General features: G+C 43.4%; 2 protein-coding genes across 3 annotated transcripts in view; one reads left to right on the top strand and one right to left on the bottom strand.

Moving 5' to 3' along the window:
- Positions 1–10,278, top strand: part of man2a1 (mannosidase, alpha, class 2A, member 1) — a 50,611-nt gene extending 40,333 nt beyond the window's left edge. Inside the window, exons 18-22 of the mRNA XM_042060339.1 lie at positions 2,961–3,102; positions 4,269–4,402; positions 4,717–4,914; positions 6,978–7,091; positions 9,790–10,278. Coding sequence (XP_041916273.1) covers positions 2,961–3,102; positions 4,269–4,402; positions 4,717–4,914; positions 6,978–7,091; positions 9,790–9,942 — 741 coding nt within the window. The 3' untranslated portion in view covers positions 9,943–10,278. The remainder of the gene's footprint in view (positions 1–2,960; positions 3,103–4,268; positions 4,403–4,716; positions 4,915–6,977; positions 7,092–9,789) is intronic.
- A 3,133-nt stretch (positions 10,279–13,411) lies between these two features.
- tmem232 (transmembrane protein 232) lies at positions 13,412–23,414 on the bottom strand. 2 transcript variants are annotated; one of them, XM_042060347.1, is made up of 13 exons: positions 23,164–23,414; positions 22,945–23,056; positions 22,436–22,541; positions 22,080–22,237; positions 21,764–21,863; positions 21,472–21,593; positions 20,931–21,082; positions 19,865–19,991; positions 19,395–19,572; positions 17,497–17,663; positions 14,633–14,934; positions 14,229–14,304; positions 13,412–13,613 (listed from the first exon to the last, which is right to left on the bottom strand). In XM_042060347.1, the coding sequence occupies exons 1-13, from the start codon at positions 23,301–23,303 to the stop codon at positions 13,419–13,421; spliced, it is 1,935 nt and encodes a 644-aa protein (XP_041916281.1). In that variant the 5' UTR covers positions 23,304–23,414; the 3' UTR covers positions 13,412–13,418. The 2 variants fall into 2 exon arrangements, with proteins under 2 accessions (XP_041916281.1, XP_041916280.1); XM_042060346.1 differs by having other exon boundaries at positions 20,931–21,085.
- Positions 23,415–23,536: the final 122 nt, after the last annotated feature.

Below are 23,536 nucleotides of genomic sequence, written 5' to 3' on the forward strand. Positions count from 1 at the left end.
TTCTCTCTCTCTCTCTCTCTACTCTGTGATTTTAGAGATGGTACTGTATGATACCCCAAACAACACCTCTTCACTTAAGACTCCCCCTGGTTTCCCTCTGGGTTTCGCGAGTCAGGTAGCATTGAAGATTACCCTCACAAGTCAATTGACCCGTGAGCATGCATACATTACAATGACAACAATGCTAAAGTAGCGCTGACAAGGGGATTGAGTGTTCCTACCAGACAGTGAGAGCGATCGCTGAGGAAGTGAAGCATTTCTCAAAGCCTCACATTCTAAAATTTGATTGAGCTGGAAGTGAGCACAAATCCACAAATAAGATTAAACACTGAAGCCACGAACGTATCAAACAACCAGGTTTGGTTCATGAAAAGCTTGGAAAAAAGTCAAGTGTATTGAACTTGTTCAATACATCAGAGGAGCGTTATTACTTGCATGACATCTCAGACGTGTGCATACACACAATGATGTAGTAGCTCTAATTAACTTGCATGTGAAAGTGTTGGTAGGCTTGTAAGTGTGAACCCAGGATTAATCCCACAATGCTCAAAAACCCACTACTTCAGACAAAATCGTACTTTTTCCAAATTTGAAATAAAACAACAGAATTTAATTTAGTGATTTGTTTACAGCTCAAAACCACTCTGAATGTGGCCAGGAATAAATTATCCCATTTCAGGGGGGAGAAAACCCTCACTTCATCAAATCCTTAATTTCGGCTGTGACTCACAGCCTTGTCAGTGGAGAATTACGGGGTGATTTGCAACAATCAACATTTAATTACGTTGTCTCCCGAACCCTTATGTTCAAGTAAAGATTTGGAGACGCCCACTCTTCCTCTTCCTGGGTGGCTGATCGTGCTGGAGCTCCAAGATTGCAAGGATCTTTCTTTTGATCTCTGGAAGCTTCTGTGCCACCTCGTACAAACATGCATTAGTACATAATATCTCTAAAGTGCTTCCATTTTCCCCCTCTCTGCTCAACTTGTAGTTTTTTTTCCTCTCCTTTGAGAATTTTCTTCTTATCTATTTCCTTCTATTTTCTCTCTATCTGTTTGCCAACACGTATTTTGAAATCCCTCTTGGGATTCCTCTTTGTATTTCCCTCCTCCTCCCTCATAAATCAGTGCTTACACATACACTTTTCTGGGCTCTCCCTCTCTTTCTCTCTCCCTCTCTTTCTTTCTCTCTCTCTCTCTTTCTCTCTCTCTCTCTCTCTTATGCTCTCTTATCTGTCTCCACACCTGTAATGTCTACTTCTCATTAAATCGTGTGTGGTTGTGTTGCGCGCGTGCGTGCGTGTGTGTGTGTGTGTTCGTGCGTGTGTTTGTGTGTGTGCGCGCATGTGTGTGTATTTATCTGTGGCTCTCTCTCACTCTTACTTCTTAGTTTTCTTCTTTCAATTTGTATTGTTTGATACCCCCTGTGTGAGTGTGAGTGTGTGTGTGTGTGTGTGTGTTTGCATATGTGTTTTGAGAGTATTGGACTCAGAACATATGATTTTTATAATTCATGAGTGGTTTATGTCCTGATGTTTCCGTTATGTGTTCTTCCACATATTGAGATGATGAGATGTTCTTATTTCATTCTGTTCCTGTACTGTCCCTGTGTATATCTGTGTGTGGCTGTGTTTAGAGATAAGAGGGTTGAAAACGAAATTATTTTTCAAACGTTCCGTTACCGAACGGTTCAGGTAGGCCTATGTTTAACGTTTTCGTTCTTGCATGCGTTCCGCCCCAACATATCGGTCCTGAACCGGTTCGGAACGCAAAATATCGTTCGTTCTTAAAGTTCCGGCAGTGTTTGGCGGGCCTATCAAGTCTATTTTTGTGAACTTTACCTTAGAATAGACGTACTCATTATTTCCCCTTGATTTAGCCTATACCGTAGCTATGCCCAAAAATAATAAATCACAGGCGGCATCCAAAAACATTCAGATGGGCTATCCATCCCATAGCCTACAGACTTACTGTAAGCCTAACCTATGCCTATAAATAATTTCTTATCAAAAATATTTCTGGATACGTGCTAAACTCCTTACCTGGTTTTATCCATATGGATTTCTTCAAAGGCTTGCGCTATAATTTCCAACCTGTCTGTTGCTGACAAGGCCTATCTCAAATTTCCCAAATTTAACTCTTCTACATAGAATAGGCTATAATTGCGCAAACATTTCAAATCCCGACTTTAAAACGACAAGGCGTGGACAGGCAAAATAGGCTATTACGCATAGGCTACAAACAATTTCCAAATAAGTTTCAGTAGCCTACGCTACGAGCTGGCCTAGGATCCGAAGTGGCAGACGGATAGGTAGGCCTAGTTGGCTACATAGCGGCTTGTTAGCTCACATTAACAGTGTAGATGCGGGCTTGTTTTTCGCACAACCGGAAATAGTCTCCCTGACATAGGATATGCTTTTGTGAAATTTTATAAAATATATAGAGAACGAAAAAAAAACGTTATTAACCGGTTTTGTGGATTTCAGAATAACGTTTCTGTTCCGGAACAGTTGAAGACCATTTTGTTTTCGTTTCCGTTTCTGCTCCTCGTAAAATTCCGTTCGTTTTCGGTTTTCGTTTTCGTTCCTTGAACCGGTTCGGAGCCCTGTAGCTATCTGCTCCGGATTTCCAGGTTGCCACTAATCAGAGTCTGATTCAGTGTAGTCCACGTAAGATGAGATGACCAACGCCATCTCCCGTCAGCCTGGAAGTATAGGAACCCTAACTATTTCCTTGTCTAGTTAGAGCTGCTGGTGTTCCTACCATTGGTCTGACTGGGTCTTCATTCATCTGTGGTATCAAAATTAAATTTCATATTTAAATATCAATTTCAGTGCTCCTGTTTCAGTTTGTGGGTGTGTGGGTATGTGTGGGTGTGTGTTTGTGTTTGCATGTGTGTGCGCGTTTGCATGTGTGTGTGCACTTACATATGAAATGTGTGTTTGTGACCGTGTGTTGACAGATCCAGCCCAGGCGGACGATGTCCAAGCTGCCTCTGCAGGCAAACTTCTACCCCATGACCAGCATGGCCTACCTGCAGGACCCCAGCCTCCGGCTCAGCCTGCTCACCGCCCAGTCCCTGGGGGTCAGCAGCCTGCACAGCGGTGAGTGGCCCCCCACTAAACACATCCCATCATTCCTCCCCTCCCCTATAGCACCCTGTTCCTCACATTCACACATGTACACGCATACAAACACACATTCACGTACTCACTCACTCCCTCGCATACATATGCGCACGCACACACACACATTCACTCACTCACTCACTCACTCACACATTCACTCACTTAGCTTCATACACACACACACACACACACACACACACACACACACACACACAATCAATACATACTGTATTTCACAAATATGGGCAGCAGCACATCACTGAGCGATCCTGTGACCTACTCCAGGAGATTTGCTAACACTATGCAACTGCAGCCTTATTTATGCTTCTGCACCGATTCCACGCATTGACTACCCCTTTGCCTCGACGCCAGCGTGACCCTTTCGAAGTTCTGCGTGTCCTGTGTCTGCATAGCTCACCACCAGAATGGTAGTAAGAATGGCGAACTCCATTAGCTGCCGTGCTGAAATATTAATCTTATTTGTTTGGCCTTTTCTTGCTTAGATTTTGTGAAAGTTATTGAGAAATAGACACAGTGCATTTCAATGATCTAGTTATTGTAACCAGAAAATAGAGGTGTCTACCAGACAGTTATTTTATGTTAGCAAGCAAACTTTCCCACAAATGCCCACAAAGTACTGCCTGCTGGCAAAGATTTTAAAATGTTACAAATACAAATAGAGACAAACCGATAACCCTGTCATAGTAACCAAAGTATGTCAAGTTAATTTGCAAAGGTTATGTCAGTGAACTGGCACTCCCCACAGTAGGCTGCTTGAACCAGTCGGCTATTAACACACAGGGCGAGTTGACCAATCACAGTCTGCGTCGCCTCAACGCGAGGTTAGAATTTTTTGGAGGTGCGGGTCGAGCAACAGCGGAGGTCTTGGAGGGGGGTATGCGGCTACGCAGAGGGGACTACGGGGGTATGCCGCTGATTTGCATGTACAGCTGCTAAAGCAACTGTGAGAGGTGAAACAGATGGGACGAAAACCACCACTCAATTTGTGTGCCCTTTGTAATGTTGTAATGGAAATAGCTTCCATAATGCTCTCTGTACCATACTGATGGTCAGATTACTAGGTCAGCAGAAAATGGCTTTATTGCGTCTGCTTCCGTGTGCCTCCACTTTCCTGCCTTCAGGCCATCTGGAGGTGATTCTGGACCGGCGGCTCAACCAGGACGACAACCGAGGCCTTGGTCAGGGTGTCCTGGACAACAAGGTCACCGCCAACGCCTTCCGCCTGCTGCTGGAAAAGAGGAGCTTCGCCGAAGAGGTAGGATTCTGCCGTTCTGTGTTCTTGTTTTGTTCTTTCTCAGAAAAGCACTCAAAGGCTCTGAAAGAGTAAGCAATCTGGGAGAGCATCTGTCTGTCTGCGTGGGGGGGGGGGGGGGGGGGGTTGTAGGTGGAAAGAACAGACATCAAGCCGGTCTCCTTAATGGCTTGTTATTTTCAAACCGATGTATATGCTCCTTGTGTGTGTGTGTGTGTGTGTGTGTGTGTGTGTGTTTGTCTGTGTGTGTACATCTCTGACTGTGTGTGTGTGTTTGTCTGTGTGTGTACATCTCTGACTCTGTGTGTGTTTAATAGCCACAGGGAGAGGGCAACACTCCCAATAGCTTCCCTTCTCTGGTGGGGCACATGTCGTACATGCACCTCAACCACCCGCTCATCCCAATGGCCACGGGCCTGGACACGGCTGAGGTCCCCCTGACCCCCTACGCACCTCTGGAGTCCTCGCTGCCCTGCGACGTCCACCTGGTCAACCTTCGCACCATCCAGTCCAAGGTAGAGTGCCAGTCTTCATCATGCTACATTTAACAAACATCATCTTGCAATCAGACTCAGATGAACCATTAATGCACTGAAATTATTGAAATGAAATATAAAATGATATAATAAATGTTAATCTTGTTCAGTAATATACATTTAAGGTGTTCAGTCCTTTTTATGGCATGGCACTTAAACTTAAAATCCCCTCCTAAAAATCTTAATCTAAATCTGAAGTGAGGGAACATATTTTTAGAGAGATTTGTAGATGCAGAGTTGAAGACGGCTAACCCTGTCTGGGACCTGTTTTCAATCAGTGGCTTGTGTCTGAATGGCATCCTTGGTTGCCGTGGTAACTGTCAGCCCCACCTGGCCGCAGGGCAGCGGAGGTGTTGATTGAGCCGAGCGGATCGCTGTCCGTCTCCGTCCTCCCACTCCGCTGCTCCAGGCTGTACTGAAGCATTGCGTAAGCGACCCAAGCCCTCGATAGCTCTCCCGTCCAACGGGGCCGTGAGGTTTCCTCTTTGTCGTACGGGGGGGTTGGGGGGGGGGGGGGGATGACGACGACAACTCTCCAGATCCAGTTTCATCTTCGCCATTTCAATTCTCTCAGGGCAAAGAAAAGTTCACGAGTTTCACAAAGTGATGCCAGCCACTGACGTCACCCCCCACCCTCCCACCATTCAGTTCAGTTCAGTTTAGTTGGGGCCATGCGTCTTAGCTGTTGATTGATGGGCCATTTCTGTGTGCCAGCGATGGCTTTCTAATTGCTCCAAGGGGGGTGGGGAGGGGTTGGGGGGGATCTGCAAACCAATTTGTTCAATTATTAATTAAAACGATCCGGCAGGACATCCAGACTGACTGCAGGAGGAAAAAGGAGCAGGCAAATTCACTCAGAGAACCCCTACACACACACACACACACACACACACACACACACACACACACACACACACACAGACACACAGACTCTCTTGCTCACACACACACACACACCACAACACACCCCTAAATGAAGCCATTTAAAACAATGGCTTCAAGCTCATTTAAGATTCCTTCTTATCTCTTCCAACGAGGTCTTTTCAAAGGCACTTGGCAGCTCTGAGACGTGCTAAAAAAGACTCTCACACACACACACACATTAAAAAAAAGGGGCGCACTCTATTCTCCCTGGTTACAAAGCAAGGTGAAATTCCTGACTTGCAGACTTGTTTGGGAGCCGGTGAGCAGCAACGAAGAGTTAAGTTAATAATTGGTTAAGTTAATAATTAGAATTTAATAATTTCTAAAAATGCAGAGTGTGTGTAGTGAGGAATCTACACTTCCATAAGTTTTAACGGGATGATGGAGTGACTTTAACATCGAGACTTGGACCTCACACACTGAAATTTTGCCTCCTGTTGAGCTATATGTAATAGCTTTAGCCTGTGAAACTTCTATCTTGGGAACTGCATTGTAAACCCCCAAGAAGCAATTTTGAGTCATATGTCCACATATTCCATTCAGTATGATACCATCTATGAAGTCACTTACTGTAGCGTTTAACTCTATTACTGATTTTTTTGACAGCCACATATCTGTTCCTGTTCAAAGTATCATCTATCTATAATGACTCTAAACCATCTGAAATAAATTGAAAAATAAGGTCAAGCGACTACTGAGTAAACATGTCAAGGTTCAGCAGCATAGGTCATCATCAGCCCATTCAAGATCTCCGGTTTGCCGCTACTTTGATGATTTCTTGTTAGTGTGCATCTGCTGTAGGTGGATAGAAACATCACCGCCATGCATCCCACATCCTGGCTGACCTGAAGTAACCTCACGGCAGAGAGGGAGACGAGAACTCAGTAGCAGCTGAGGAGAGACACCCAAGGGGGGGGGGAGGGCTCTCCATAATTGACCCAGTGTTGTGGCTGACAGGGAGGGAACAGTGGGGTGTTTTATATGAGGGGAAGCTTCACATTTTCAGCATCTCTCACTAACTCTCTCTCTCTCTCTCTCTCTCTCTCTCTCTCTCTCTCTCTCTCTCTCTCTCTCTCTCTCTCTCTCGTTTGCTCGCTCGCTCTCTGATGCGTGTGCAGGATGAGGGTGGAGGTCCATCCGAGGAGGCTGCTTTAATTCTGCACAGAAAAGGCTTTGACTGCTCCTTCTCCAGCAGAAACACTGGCCTTCTGTGTTCGACCACATGTGGCAAGGTTAGAGAACACACACACACACCAAACCAAAACACACAAACACACACACCAAACCAACACACACACACACCAGGGTTCCCGCAGGGTCTTAAAAAGTCTTTTAAAAAGCCTAAAATTCAGAACGTTAAATTTAAGGCCTTAAAACGTTTTGAAAACGGCTATTTTCATTCCGAGGTCTTAAAATTAATTTAGTCAGGTCTAAAAAATATTTTACCATAATTTCCAGAAACGCTGGCCGCAGAAAGTTATTACAAAGTACCAAAAAGTATTGAGTCGTAGCTTGCAAAGCAGAGCTCTAGCGTCTTTGCTATAATTGTAACAAAACCAGCAGAATGCTGCTCTCAAAACATTGGTTCAGTGTGTTGTAGTTCTTTCTGGGGGATATTGGTGTTGGTACGTAGCCTACGCAGTGATAAATCTACAAATCCTGTGATAAATGCAATACCTGCCCGCAAAATACCTCTGCGTCTCCTCAGAATTTGTTAAAGTTCGGCTACGTATGGAAAATGGGAAAGTGTAGGCCTACTTCCAACGAGACATGGCTAGATCCAGTGATGCCAGTAACGCGTTACTCTATTTTGACCACTTTTTTCGGTAACGAGGCTATTGCGCTACTATTTCTAGTAACTTATCCAAGTCATTGTGCGTTAGGCCTACTATTTTTGAGATTTACCTTAGTAAAAGATATATTCTTTGCTTTTTTCTTGTCTCGGGGATTAACGCTCACGTTCTCAGCATGATTACTCACGTGTAATACCACGCAGCAACACAAACATAAACAACAATAGAGGGAGGATGCGCATTTTAGATATACAGTCATTATTTTGAGTTTGTGTCCGCTAAACATGATAACATTAAGGTATGTTGTACACTCTGTGCTGGTGACAAAGTGCTGTCTAGCTAGACATCCCAAATCTCCCAAAGTTCTGGGAGTCTCCCGATAGCGGCTTCCTGACGGCAGCAAATCAGATAAAATCTCCCGTTATCTAGAACGAACAAGAGCGCGCAAGCCAGACCGGGAATTCAAATAGCGTGTGCATCTGAGTTTAGCGCGCACACAACGGAGAGGGAGAGAGAGAGGGGTAGTGCGTGTGTGCCTGAAGCGCATCCAAGACAGAGAGCATCCTGGCCTGTTTTGCTAAATCAACCAATCAATTTTCAGTATAGGTGGGCTTTTATCTTTTTTCTCCCGAACTAAATTAATCAGTTCAGTGTATCTAGGAACAGGAGCGTCATGGCAGAGTCAGTGGCCCCCAAAAAGGAACACTGACCCATTTCACATCAGACTACACAAAAGTGTACCCTTGTCTCATACAGTAAGAGTAAAACATAATGATAGTCTTGCACACTGCACTGTTTGTAGCATTGCCCATGGCTGCAAAAGACGGCAAAAGACACACACTCTTGCCAAAGGACAAACGCGCGCACACACACACATACAGACACACACACACACACACACACACACACACACACACACACTTACCAAAGAACAGATACACACACACACACACACACACACACTTACCAAAGAACAGATACGCACACACACACACACACATATACACATGCACCCTTACCAAATGACCAATACAGACACACACACACGCACACACACACGCACACACACACACGCACACACACACACACACACACACACACACACACACACACTCACTCAAGGAAGTAATTGTGTTTCCATTTCCATCACCTTCGCCCTAATTACATCTGAAGTAGAGGGGGGAGTAGAGTGGAGGGGCTGTGAGGGCATCTCTCACACACTCCCCTATACACACACACACACACACACACACACACACACACACACACACGCTCCCTCAGTCTCTCACTGGGATCAGGGCAGGCAGGCAGGCATTAGATGGTGCTCTCACACACTCCTCATTCCCAGCTCTCTCAGAGGTATACTTTACCCCAAAACATCACAACCACATGAAAGGAAGGCAAGGACTTGTGTGTGTGTGAGGGAGAGAGAGAGAAACCAGAAAGGGAGAGAGAGTGAAGTGTGTGTGTGTATTCGTGTTTGAGGAGGGGCGGGTCAAGGGAGTTAGACACAGAATTCCCAAGATGCCTCTCTCCTCATATCCCATCTCCTCGGCTGTTTTGATGACACCGACCGCCGTGACTCGGAGCCCAGAATAAACACACGCTGGGGCCCCTGGGAGGGGGCCCTTCTCAGGGAAGAGGCCGCCCGCCACTGAACGCCTCCACTCTGGCCTCCCACCACCGAGACACTGGGGAACCCCCCCCCCCCCTCTTGCACCACATATCGCTATTCCCCCATGCTGGCTCTATTTCCATAAAGCACTATGAATCTATGAATGGTGAATGAGCTGCATAGCTGTAGATGTCCTGTGGGTTGTGAAATACATTTGTACTTTGAGGAAAACAGACTTAACCAGCCAATTACATGCAGCGTGTGTATAATTGTGTTTTCAGAGCTGAGGCATGCGGTCGAAAAACAGTCACAGATGTACTATTGGGACACACAGACACAGACACACACACACACACACACATACAGACACACACCAAGGTTGTGTGTGTGTGTGTGTGTGTGTGTGTGTGTGTGTGTGTGCTAATATGTGCTATTACATATGGAAAGCCATCACAACAAAGAAGTAACCGTCAGTTTTTTTTTTTTTTTTTTTTTTTTTTTTTTTTTTTTTTTTTTTTTCAGATCGCTGTGGACAAGCTGTTTGGTGAGCTGACGGTGCGGCGGCTGACGCCGGCGTCTCTGTCCCTGTTGCACAGCCCCGAGAGTGACCAGAGCTTGCACCAAATCACAATCAAGCCCATGGAGATCAGCACACACCGACTACAGCTCAGCTGAGTCTCTCGGACCTCCCCTGACCACCAGTCACCCCCCCCCCCCCCCCCTTTACTCCTTAGCCCTTCTTTCCTCTGCCCGACCGATCCAGCCTCTGTGCTGCGCGCCCCCCCCCCCCCCCCCTACAGGCCAATTCCCTAATTTCTCCCAGGCCCCCTGGCTTGACATCTCGCTGCTAGCCAACCAGAGCTGTCAAAGCCCTCAGATCATGTCAGTCACTTGTAAGCCCCAAGGACCTGCGGACGTTTGGTTAGAGACCCTTGAGCTCATGTGTGAGGATGGTTGAAGGACTGACCTGTGGGCTATGGAGGCCCACAAGGGACAAAAGATTTGAAATAGGAAAAAAAAAAACAAGAGGGCTCACAAAAACACCACGCCATTGCCTTTGAGCGCAGAAAGACAGCGTGGCAAGAATCTTACATGGAGTTGTCCTTGTTGTGTCCACGCATCGAGAAAAGTGCAATATGGAAATGGCTTCTGAGAATCCCAAGTCCCTTCTCTCAGGTGCCTGTGCGAAGCACGATGGATGTTGGGTGTATGTGTTTGTGTGCTAGGAAGGAATAACTAAGGTGGTAATTTTTGTGTTGGTGAATGTATTTTATTTTTTCCTTTCCAAATGTGATTTCTTGTTTGTTTGTTTTTTCCCTTGTTTTCTACAAGGTATTGATTTATGGACAACAAAGTTGGATATGTCTTAAATTTACACAAAACTTTTGCCTAAATGATAAAACTGAAGTCTAAGAAATGTCTTAGGTTGCCACCCCCAAAGTGACTGTACAGTGTTTCTTAAAAAAGAGGACAGAGTGATTTTGTGTGAGAATCACGAAAGATTTTGAACAGGACTAAAAAAAAAATTCCAAAGTTATTATCCAAGGAAATGTGCCTTATTTTACACTTTCATATGGGGTGCTGAGTGTGTTATGTTCGCTATGTGATGCCCTAATGCCGTGATGGATATTTTTACGTTCTTTGACATGACATTTTATATGAGTGTAGTTGTAAGTGGTTGCAGAATCTTATCTAATGAGTCTGTAATGATTATGGGTCTATTATTGTGACCCAAATGTCAGCTGAATTGTCTCTGAAGCTACTCTCGGTCTGTTTGGAAACTGGTCATGCAAACAACATGGCCAACATATCAACCATCACCATGCTGCCATTATTTAGCACATAATTACACCTGGAAAAAAACACATCAAGAGTGCTGTCTGGCATTTAAGCACATAACAAAAAAGAAGCGTGTACTGTCACTACTAATCAGCTGATAGTCCACATCAGTGCAACTGTCCAATAGAAAACTCCATCAGGAATTCACTGAATCATTAGCCTGACGAGCCAGACCCACATTAAAATGTAGGGTCTGGGCACTCACCGTTCGCAGTACTCAGTCCGAGGGGCGGGATAATCGGTTGTCTTTCAAATTCCCTCTGCACGCAATAGGACAGTGCTGAGTCCCATACGTTTTCCCACCAGCGGAGCTAGTTGGCTAGTTCAAACTTTTGCCAACTTAAAACAAGCTTAACTCGTGTCACACTGTTGGCCAACAGCAACATTTGTTTTCAAGTAGCAGGGAATTCAAGCCAAACAGTTGCAACTCTGCCATCAATCATTATGTTAAGCCCGCCTAACGACTCTATACATGATTTGATTGGACTGATAGAAGTTTAATTTTTCGAGCTCACAAGCCAACGGAGAGTTGCTAAACTAGCCCTGGAAGCAAATGTAATTGGCTGCCGCTAAGGTGCGTCTAGATTTCTAGGCTACTGAATCATACCAACATCCACGTCAAATCGTGTTCCCCAGTAGCAATTCATCGTAGTGTTCCTTGAGCCAGATTTAAGTGGCTATGTCACTTTACACCAGCCAAGCAGTCAAAAATTCCCCCCAGACTCATGGCCAGTGAACTGACTCTCAGACATACATACATAATTATATGCAGAGAATGTGTGGGCAACTATGCAAGTCTGCCAGTTGACCTGCATCCACTGATCCTAATACTGGCAACAAGCTCATCATAACAAGCGTCTTGCCACACTTTGCATTTCAGCAGGAATGCCTGATTGCTTGATTTTTTTTTTTTTAGTCAAGCACTGTAGATGGGACAGTAGTTCATGGAGTGACCAAAAAGAGGAACCTGATCGTGAGCATGTCTAGAGGACGAGTGAGAAGCTGCACCAACGTGTGGTGTGTGGTCCAGTGCAATCACTTTTCTTTTTGTTGGAGGATGAAAGATTTGCTGGTCCAGTTGATGCTGTGATGTGTGCACTTCTTCACGTGCTTATTTCATAGTTTTTCATTATTTCAGCTAAATGTGGGAGCCGTTTTTTTTTTTTTTTCCCCATGCGTGTGTGTGTGTGTGTGTGTGTGTGTGTGTGTGTGAACATCATCTGAATTATGTGAGCTGGTTCTGGCTAAGTCCTGTTTGCAACGTCTGGTGCACACCATTCCGAATTCCTTCGTTTTGTGCCCTATTCTTATTTCCACTAGAGAAAGGCTAGCCGAGTAAGAAATAAAGAAATTACATTTGATGTTGCATTGATCAGTCTTCATTTTTACCCCGGCCAGCAATAATAAAATAAAAGAAGGTTTTGATGGATTTTTGGAATGTGTCTATGTATGCACTCACACGTGTGTGTGTGTGTGTTTGTGTCTATCTGTGAGTGGGTGTCTTTTCTACCTTGTCGGCTGTTGAGTCAAATTTCATCTTTGGAAAATTCAGTTTAAATGTAATATAATGGAAGAATAAATTTGAAAGGAAACACCCAGAGCCTGTCTATGATCTCTGTCCTTTGAACCAAAGAGTACTGTTGATCTATGGGATAAAGCCTAGCGCTCGTGCAAAATCTCAATCGCCAGATCCTGTTGCATGAAAGAGCACTAACAGGCATGGGTCGGTTCAAGGGATTGCTTTTTAAATCACCGTAGATTCGTCTGTCATCAAAAATAAAGGTTCTTTAGTTTGACCTGTCAACCACGTTAATGATTGAAGAGATTAAACGAGGAAAAATACCTCTGAAGCTGTGCTTCTAGTTCGTTCCAAACAATATATGATTTGTTTTATCCATAAACACTGGAACCTGAGATATCTGGGAAGAGTCATCCGAGTGAGAAACCACATGATCACAGGCATTTTTTTCTATCATCTTTTAAATCCTCTGATGCGGTGTAGGGTGTAGTTGTTTATTGGCCCCCGAAAGAAAAAGTCAAACTCTTTTATTGGATAAATTGAATTTTATGCTTTTTTTTTTAGACCTTAACAGCAGAGCCTGGTCATCATTGTGGAAGAATGAGTTGTGATTAGCAAACCAATATCCTTTCTACAATCAGTAATCAGTCAGTGATTTAACAAGGGCAAGATGGGGAATCTCAATCAGAGTAATACAAGACCACTGAGGCAAACAGGATACTAAATATTTCTATACAACAACTAAAATAAAAACACTGCTCAATCAACTCAAAACTCAATCAACTCTGCAGTTTCAGTCTTGTATTTCTGCACAGGAGGTGGTCTGGAACGACACAAGCTCATATGGTTTTGTGTTCTTTCTCAGTATCTCTTTTCGCCTCCTCATGATGCCTTCAAACTTCTCCAACACTTCTTTCTGGTGCTTGGCCATTTCTTCCTTTTCAATCTCCTCTTCCTCGGCTATTTTGATTTGCAATTCTTTCTGCCACTGCAAGAGAATATGAAACGTATCACTTCTTTATAGCTTACATCAGTTCTCAAATTGAGATCTTGCACAAGTAATCAGTGACAATGCCGCTTTGGGATGTTTCATTCACTTCTATTAGCAGTGAGACCTGAAAGCTTTACATTCAGAGAGTCACTGAAAGTCCAGACTGTTAAGATCTCTTTGAAAATCCAGACACATCTACTACCATGTGCAGCAATGCTTTACAGGGTACTCTGGAAAACCATGCGAATGAGCTATGAGCTATAGTGCCCAGCAGGGTCATCTTCAGGGAGAAGTGTATACCAGAGAAGCTCTCTCACTCTCTCCCCTACCTGCACAAACTACAGGCTCAAAAGTATTGCTAAGTATTACATTTTGTTTGTGTAGACACACAGCATATGTGCAGGGAAAGACCAAATCTGAGGTATTTTCTGTGACTACTACCAGGAGGCTCTCACGACCATGTCTGTGTTGAACTGTACATTGTCTTCACTGAAAGTCCAAGCTGTACATTTTAATCACATTTACTTTTAACATTTGGCAGACATATTTTATCCATTTTTATTCAATCTTTAATAATTGAGAAACTTATCAAGCTAAGTTAGGAGTCCTCACCTGATCCTCAATGACTTTCATCAGATCTGTGTCTGTACGGCTCACAAAGTCCACATGAGCTTGTTTCTGACTTGATCTGAAAGATATCAAATGAGGGGTTGGAAGAATAAAACTAAGACTTAATAAATAACATAAGCGACAAGGTAAGGCTACAATTATGACATGGAAACGAATATTTCCTAATCAACATGAGGGTAACATAAAAGGAATTGGTGAGATTTTAATAATAATAATACTAATAATAATAATGCATTTTGTTTGTAAAGCACCTTTCAAGACACCCAAGGGGATTTATTTTGTGCACAATCTCAGATTTTTGTTGTTATTTACAGCACTGCATTGCAGCATGTAAGAAGTAAAAAACAGCTTCTTCTTAGCATATCAGAGGGATGAAATGTTATCACCTTGGTGTCTGACGTCCACTTTCGACCTTTGGAATAACTGGCACGGGAGTCTTGACACGGCTCCTTTCAGATAAGGCCCGGTCTCCTCTAGATTTGGACCTCGGGTGGATGCGCTTCTCGGGCGCACTGTAGAGCTGGGAGTGGATGGAAGGCTCGTGGGGAGTCGCAGGGAGGTAGAGGTGGGACAGGAAGTGAGCTAGCCGGGAGGAAATAAGGTGCTCACATGGCAGGACAGCCGGAGAGCTGGGTGGACTCCATGCTCCGTCAGGTTGTGTGGGAGTTTTTACAGCAACCACCCAGGCCTAGAACAAGGGCAATGTCTGTCACATTGAGTCATATTTCACTGCATTTTACATCAGTTTTTATCAAGTAAAGACCCTTTATTCCAATTTCATGTTTTCATTGCATTTCATACCAAGTTTATAAAGACCCTTTATTCCAATGTCATAATTTCATTGGATTTTATATCATTCCAATTTCCAACTGTCATATTTTCATGACTTCATGTAAAATCTATCAAACATTTTAAGGGGTACAGTAAACTGTACAGACGGTGCATTTCGGTGCCAGTCATTCCTGTATTGGGGATTTTATGACTTTATTACACTAGAATGCTACCACCAATTCTGTTAACAGTTATTTGACCCGTAGGATTCTTACTAGGAATACTATGGGATATAAAATAAAAAAACACACGCACATACATATAAGGTGATTTCTTAAGAGATACACTCCTGCATCTCTTTCCCTATGTCTACATTCCCTTACTTGGACTTAAATATAAGCCCTTAAATGCACCCCTTGTTACCGAAGTCTGACTTACAGTGCATAAGATGTATTTATCCAAAAGGAATGTATGAGTGGTATGCTAGTATACTTATTAATATTTTAATTAGTTTTGTGCAACTTGCAAGCATTCAGACAGAGATAAATGAAGACTTTCAGATGTAAAACAATTGCTCATTGGTTTGTAGTATGTGCTTTAATCTTGCCTGCCTGGAGTAACTAATGAGATGAGAAAAGCAAGCTTGTCTCTCACTGAAGTACCCACGACTTTGCCTCCACACATCTCTATATATTTACCTCATCTACTTTAAAATAACAACCTTTAAAGGCTTTTTCAGCAGTACAGCAAACAAGACATCTCTACAAAGGCTAGAGGTCAAGGACAGAGAGAATCTGAAAACACAAAACCACAGGCTACTTCAACTTTGAAGAAGCGATTCACCTGTCCCGCACAGACAAGAAGGGAACTTTACGCATGGAAGCGAAGGACACTTCATTTGACTTCCTCGATTAAGATGGAATGAGGGCCAAGTCCACGTTGCCATAGACCAGGCAGTGATCAATTTCAAGGCCTCACAAAGGAAAAGCAAGACAGAGAGAGAGAGCAAGACAGAGTCCCCATCGTAGGTGGTTCACCTTGAGAAGTTAATCACATTCTGTTCTTGTGTTGTCTTCAGTGTTTTTTATTTTCTCTTTTTTCCCCTTTTCCATTTCTTTTCAGTTATGTAAAGGAGTGGTTGGTGAGCGCACTTTTATTTTTTGAACTTGAACAATCATTCTCTTCACAACCTCACATGAAAGAGATATCAGCCCTGCCTCCATCAACTGCATATCTGCCGACTCCAAACCACATCCAGACCTGATCGGTCCCCCACAACTGGGCCAGACGTGGCCTGCATCTGGCCCACGCTCCCTCATTGCTCCCTCAGGCGATGCCCTCCCAGAGGCCTTTGTCTGCCCACCAGAGCAATCATCTGGGTGACGCGTCGGTCTTTGTTTCCTGGCTCAAACCTGTGATTAGCCGCCCTACTTTTCACAGAGTAGAAAATTTCACCCCTTTGTTCGCCGAGTGCCATGGCCATCCTCTGTATGCTGGCCTCATCAGAACAGGTTGATCCCTCCCTTTTTTTAGGCGTAAATGCAGGTTAAACAGAGGATGCTGATGTCTTCATCTCCTCATTAGGTTTAGTGAGAATTGTTTTGTTATATATTAGGAGTGGTGAAAAGTAAAAAAAATACTCTTGTCGCTTAAAGGATTAGGCACATTTCCAATCAAAATGGTTTGTCACATGGATTTTGCCTCATAAATATAACGCTGTGTTTTTCATATATGAAGCCTTCTCAGTACATCAATACATGCAACAACGTATTACAAAAAATCATTTTTCAAAGATTGCAAGTAATTCTTTGACTTGATGAAGCTGAATGTTAACTCAATAGAAGGCAATTTCATTCCTCTGCTCAAGTATTTCACAATCTGACCTGCTTTGAGGTCAGAAAGTGTTGTGTTGATTGAAACCCTGATTTTCTTGGCATAGACTGCCTTTTCAACAGATGGTGTTTGGAGAACTACAGGACATTCCAGTTGGCTTTTGAGTTTACAGTCACAAGAATGAAGAGCTGCAGTCTGCACAACAAGCATAATTAATAATGTTTTCTCACTAAGAAGGTGCTTGTTAAAAAAAAAAAAAAAACACTTTTCAAAGTTCTGTGCCTTTTCAACATTTTCTTTTTTAACTACTGCAAATCAGGAACTATTCAACAGTATCTGGCAAAAAGTAAACATTAATCACGGATCATATCATCAAGACCTGGAAAACCCACAACCCCAACACATATTACAAAAACTGAGCACTCATTCGGCATCATACCCTCTGTGCACCATTTCCCCATATAAACACTATAAGGTTGTCCATATAAAGACTACAAGGTTGTTAACGCAAAAGGTTGTATATATAAACGCTATAAAATCGTCCATAGAAATTCTATTTATAAAGGTTGTCCTTATAAACTCTATAAGTTCTTCCATATTAACTCTATAAGGTCTTCCATATAAACTCTGTAAGGCTTTGCTGTACCTCTGAGAGTGTCATGGCCGTGTGGACGCGCTGGTCCTGCTCGTGGCTCAGTTGTTCCTGGAGGGCCAGCCAGGCGGCGTTCCTCAGGCCCCCCTCAGCGTCCCGGCACACTCTGGCCACGGCCTGCACCGCGCTGTAGCGTAGCCGCCAGTTGCCCTCCTGCTCTGCTACAGACACAAAGCTAACATGTGAACACATACACATCATACATACACACACAATAAACACACACACACACACACACACTGCTCATACTCTGTGCAGTGTGTGCCAATATATGCTATAACATTTGGAAATCCAGTCATAAAGGCATACCTTCATATGTTTTTGTGTGTGTGTGTCTATATTCATGGAAGATGGATGGATACATATAGACAGAAAGAAATGGAAAGATAGACAATTTCAGGAAAGAATGTAACTAATACACAAAGAGTGTGAAAAAGAGAAAGTGCACTTGGCCCTGCAGTCTAGACCTGCAAGAGGGGCATGATTAGTTGCCGCAGAGGTATCAGAGTAGAGTTATGACTTAACAGTGCAGGAGTGTACCACTCCAGGAGGAGATTTTCTGGCAGCCCTCTGTAGAACAGGAGACCACTCTTAACATTCTTCAAATTGAGAAATACCCAGTATGTAGTGTCTTTACAGAGGGGGTATTAGTGGCCTACTGGCTAGGGACTAGTCACCGAAGGGTGGCCGGTTCGATCTCTCACTGGTAGGAAAAGTGTGGGCAGGGGGAATGGTTGAATTCTGCTCTCCCATGTCCACATCAACAGCTGAGGTGTCCTTGAGAAAGATACCCAACCCCCAACTGCTCCCTGGGCACTGCAGCAGTGGCTGCCCACTACTCTGTGTTTGTGGGTGTTCACTCACTGTGTGCTGTGTGTGTGTGTGTGTTCACTAATCACGGATGGGTAAAATGACCTATCTATCTACGTATCTGTCTGTCTGCCTGTTTGTCTTGAGAGATACACAGACATTTCACTGTGCAGACATTTCACCTTCGTGAAAAACTGGCAACCCTCTTCACACACACACACACACACACACACACACACACACACACACACACACACACACACACACACACTCACACTCACACACACAATCACACACACACACACACACACACACACACACACCCCACCCTCTCCCCTCCAGTCTCCGTTATTGATTCCTGAGCGCCTGATGAGGTGAGAGGCGGTCTCCATTGCACCAGGTTGCTTCACTCCAGAGAAAAAAAGAGATGCGAGTAATTCCCCTCTCTCTCTCAGTCTCTCTCTCTCTCTCTCTCTGTCTCTCTCTCTAATCTAACTTATCAGCGAGTCCAGTGCCCAGGAGAGTGGAGGACAAGGTGAGATCCATTTAAAATGCCTTGATATCGGGCCAATGTCATTGGTGCTGATGAATGTAAATAAAGCTGGAGCATGACAGATGATTTGCAGACCTGCCCAGGGGAAGGGAGGCGCAAAGAGGGCAGCTATGCTGAGGTAAAACATAAGGTAATAATAAGAGGACTTGAACAGGTAATAATGTTATTTCACAGGTGGGCTTCAAGGACTCCTCAAAAACTTTTAGAGACAGAGAATCTTCACTACTTTGGTGGTACCCTAGGTGAGATAAGTTACTCTTCTTATTTCTCATCCTTGGTGTGAACATTGTACACATTCATAGGCAGTAGATTTGTCCAATTGTTGTGTTTTTAGTTGTAACTAGTTGTTACTGTACTGAGAAAGTACAGGCAAAGAACTGTTAAGTCATGGAACCCGACCAACGTTGAACTTATATTGATGCAATGTGCTTGCAGGAAGGTTACAAAACACATTTGAGGCTATTGAGTGATTATAGGGTCCGCTTGTTGTTGTCCAGCCTGCCTGCCTGTGTTTTGTTAATGCACTCACATAGCTTGAGGAGAGATAGCAGTCCTCCGGCATCTCTGTGCCCAGGCTGGCTGGCTTGTCCAGCCAGTGCCACTTTCTGGATCTCCGCACTTTTGCTCTGCAGGCAAATGTCAGCCAACGCGCTACAATACACATGCTCCAACTGCCAAGGCCAGGCACCCCTTGGCGGAATCCCACCCTGTAAAATCAGAACATATTGCCCCAGTATCAAACCACGTGAGGATAAACAAACCAGCATGCATAAACAAACAAACACACACACACACACACACACACACACACAAACATACAAACAAACAGCAGGCAGCACTCGTCTGAGCTCTTGTTTTTGCTTGTGCAATTTCTTGGAAAACGGCACTCGCAGCTGACTCAGCAAAAGGCTCTGGCAGCCCCCTGATGTCAGCCGTGAGAGGACCAGCTGGTCACACAGAGCCGCGAGGAAGGCACGGCACCTGCATTAGCATCCTCACCTCCTCCGCTCTCTCCTCGCCTCCCTCCTGCCTCCGCCACACATGAAGGCCCATCAGGGCCTGCAGGCACTGCAAGCTGGTCTTAGCTGCCTCACCGAGCACCAGGAGTCCCAAACTACTGTCCACCCTGAGACAAAAGGTCAGTCATACAGACGTTTGATGAGACATCAACGGCAAATAAACAAACAAACAACAGATGTCCACATGAGAATCACCCCAATTGAGACACATGTGGTTTCAATCTACACTAGAACATCATATTATTAAGTAATCCTGGATGCCATAAAGCTCACAGATCAGTTCACCCATGCAGGTTATATTACAGTAAGAGGCATTGGTAATTCTACTGAGAAAGAAAGATCCTGTTAGATTCAGTGCTCTTTCTCATCCACATAGATAGATAGATAGATAGATAGATAGATAGATAGATAGATAGACAGATAGATAGACATATTACTTTATTATTACTATATTACTTTATTCATCCCCAAAGGAAAATTATGGTGTTAGAGTAGCAATTAATAATATTAACATATATCACACACACACACATACAAGTCAAAAGTAAATATATTAAGGACAGTTTGCAATTGATTGTAAACTGTCCATGGTCTCTCAGAATATGATTCTCCTCTCGTGGCACAAAGGGGAGCACATTGTTATAGAAGTGGGCAGGAATGACTTTCTATAAATGCATGTAACCTACTTTGGACTAGGGTTGGAGTTACTTGTTGAAAGCACCTTCGAAGAGTACTTTGACCCAATCTAATGTGTATCATGAGAAACTGACTATCATACAACATAAGGTAGAAGGCTTGGTTTAAGGAATCTGGGGCCTTCAATGTACCATATATTGTTGTGTTAATGACATGGACTATCGCACAGGCAGTTTGTTTGGTAAATTTCATTCTTCAAGTAAAAGTAGCAAAGGTGGTAACATTAAATAGTTTACCACAACCAGAGAAGAAAAAAACACGCAAAGTTTGTCCAAATTTCCACCTCTGCAAATATTGGTACAAATAAAAAATAGTATTCATTCTAGTCATGCATCCTAGTCTCGACTCACCAGTTGTCTTGCAGCATCTGGTCCCTGTGCAGGATGAGGTGCTCCACCACATTGGGCAGTTGAGGGATGCTGTGCTGCTCTGAGTACCAGCAAAGCAGACAGTCCCACAGGACATGGCTCACCTCGTACTCCTGAACCACTGTTGCACTGACCTGCTTGTTACGACTTACAAATTATTACTTTGCATTACTGCTTAGAGTGTTTTTTTTGCCACACAAAGTATCTGGCTAGTCCTTACTCAGATTGTGTTTGATTAGTGAACATCAGTAACTATGTAATTCTATACAATTTAAATAAAACCATTCTAACATTTGTTCTGTAGTATTGTACAGTGCACAACGAATCATCCAGATTAGATTTCATTGGCAGTGTTAACTGGTTAATGAAGCAGAATGTTCCAATAATTCATTTTGAAAGCTTGTTGTTTGTATTCATTGCTTCACACTGTGCATGTTGCAAATGTTTCGGAGACATTAGGACTGTATCCCAAAGTTATACTGCATTGCAGAAAACCTTAAATGAACCTCCTGAAACAGGATACCTGATCTGAATCCTGACCGCTGGTTTCACTTCCACATATTATCTGTCCGACACTTAGCATGAAGTGCACGGCAAAAGAAATGTCCGGAAACTGATGATAGCATGCCTCACAATGTGACAGAGCTGAAGGAAGAAAATAAGAAAATAATAGATCAATTTTATCCTCAAAAATAACCTTCCAAACTATGTGAAAAAAGTACAATCTGGTTGAAGAAATTAATCATTTCATGATTCATGTTTGACACATTTGTCCACCAGAGTTTGAGAGAATCTGGCTGATCAATTTGTAATACCGTTTAGAAAACTGTGAAGATGAGCTCTACTTCTCTCATACCCAATCAAGTCTTCTGACATATGGAAGAGAAACAGTCTCAGAAACACCAAATATCCAAGCTGTTAAAAAAAAGATGAAAGATGAAAGATGAAAGATGAAAATATGCTCAACAAAGATACATTCATCCAGTTCATTCTGGCTACTATGTTTGAATTAAATCTTTGTTAAGAACATAAAAAGGTTGTGCTTAGATTACATAAACAAAGTCTCAGACAGTATATTGAAATATGCTATAAGGATGAACTGAAACTAGACACAAGGCATGGGAGGAAAACCTTAAGCAACTTCATTTCACATGTGTACAGATTAGGTTTGGATGACGCATCGGACCACACAGAGTACAGCACTGACTCTCCCAGGTAGAACAGAACAGTTATCTGGTCGGTCTGCAGTGGTGCCTGATCCAGAGACACCAAAAGGGCATCCAATGCAGCTACACACGGAGAAGAAAAAACACTGATTATACTACCACCAGTGATTAAATTTGTGATCCAAATGATATGACAATTAACGAAGCTAAGAAGATTCTGTTTGGCTTGAGGTGTCAACACAGATGGTCACCTAATGGTTCCCACAATCTCTTGTCAGTCTACTGTGTCTGTGTCAACTTACAGTAAGGCCATCTACCCACCATTTTGTATTTGTCCATTACACAAGCTCAACAAGAGCAGCTCTTTCCAGGCAAGAGGAAGTTCAACATGGTTCCCTTCTCCCATGGACTTTAGTCCGGCTCGACGCTGTTAAAGAGTCAAGAGTTTGCTTGAGGTCAATGGTGCAGCCAGGATAAGTAGAGAAAGATGTATGCCTCCCCCTACTGGGCATTCAGTAAGATCATGACTCTTAATGCCTTGAACCAGTCCTGCTGAGAGGTAACTATAGCCTATTAGAGGCATCTGTAAATATCCATGAGGTTTCATGCTTAAATATTGTCATCTAAAAGTGTGTCTAAAAATGAAAGTCTGTCATTATTTTCCATAAACACATTTAAAATGAGTTTTGGATGATTTTTGTAAGTCTGTTTTTCTTTTCTTTTTTTACATGGTCAAACCAATGTCTAGGATCATCCTAACAATGATAGCCTACTAAACATGCCAGCCAGGCCTACGCTGGCTACATAACTGTCTTCCCCCATCTTATTACCTTGATGCCACTGAGAAGTTGGTTGGCAAGTTCAATGTACCGTTCTTGTTCCTCACCCGACTGGGCATGGTTGAAATGTACAATAAACTCTTCTGTTACTTCAAATGGGTTTCTAAAAAGATGCACATGCGCAGTTGTTACTCAAATTAACCACTAGCCATCCATCCAAAGGTTGCATTCCAATTTCCAAAAGGTAGCCTAGCCCACTAACACACTGACTTGGTTGCATGAAAACTCTTGTTGTCTGTAACTTCTCCAGAGACTTCTGACCTCCTGATGAGTCGTTCTTGGAGCTCCTCTTGGTGTGTTTGGGAAATCAATGCCAAACTGTGAACAACTTGAATTTTCCTTATTGGCATTTTAAACGTTTGGTTTACCGCGTTAAGTTGTGATAGTGTTGCTATAACAGCTCACATTCGAACTTTTAAAAATGTCCATCGGGAATTAAACAAACATAGCCTAGGCTACTACCAAAGATTCTAGATCTGTTCTAGAATCTTTGGCTACTACAAGCTTGGGCAAGTTACATTTTATGAACTCCCAGTGTGAGTTTTCTTCTGGCTATGTTGCTATGGCCACGAGAACGCGTAGT

The sequence above is a fragment of the Alosa sapidissima genome, chromosome 13, assembly GCF_018492685.1.
Source record: "Alosa sapidissima isolate fAloSap1 chromosome 13, fAloSap1.pri, whole genome shotgun sequence".
Classification (NCBI taxonomy): Eukaryota; Metazoa; Chordata; class Actinopteri; order Clupeiformes; family Clupeidae; genus Alosa; species Alosa sapidissima.

Coding starts and splice junctions, on each gene's coding strand:
- tmem232 (XM_042060346.1), bottom strand. CDS start 23,303: ATGCCAATAAGGAAAATTCAAGTTGTTCACAGTTTGGCATTGATTTCC. Junction 17,664..19,394: donor GCTATCTCTCCTCAAGCTAT/GTGAGTGCATTA, acceptor TTGTGTCTGTAG/CAGAGCAGGAGGGCAACTGG. Junction 14,935..17,496: donor CGGCCATGACACTCTCAGAG/GTACAGCAAAGC, acceptor CCCTTGTTCTAG/GCCTGGGTGGTTGCTGTAAA.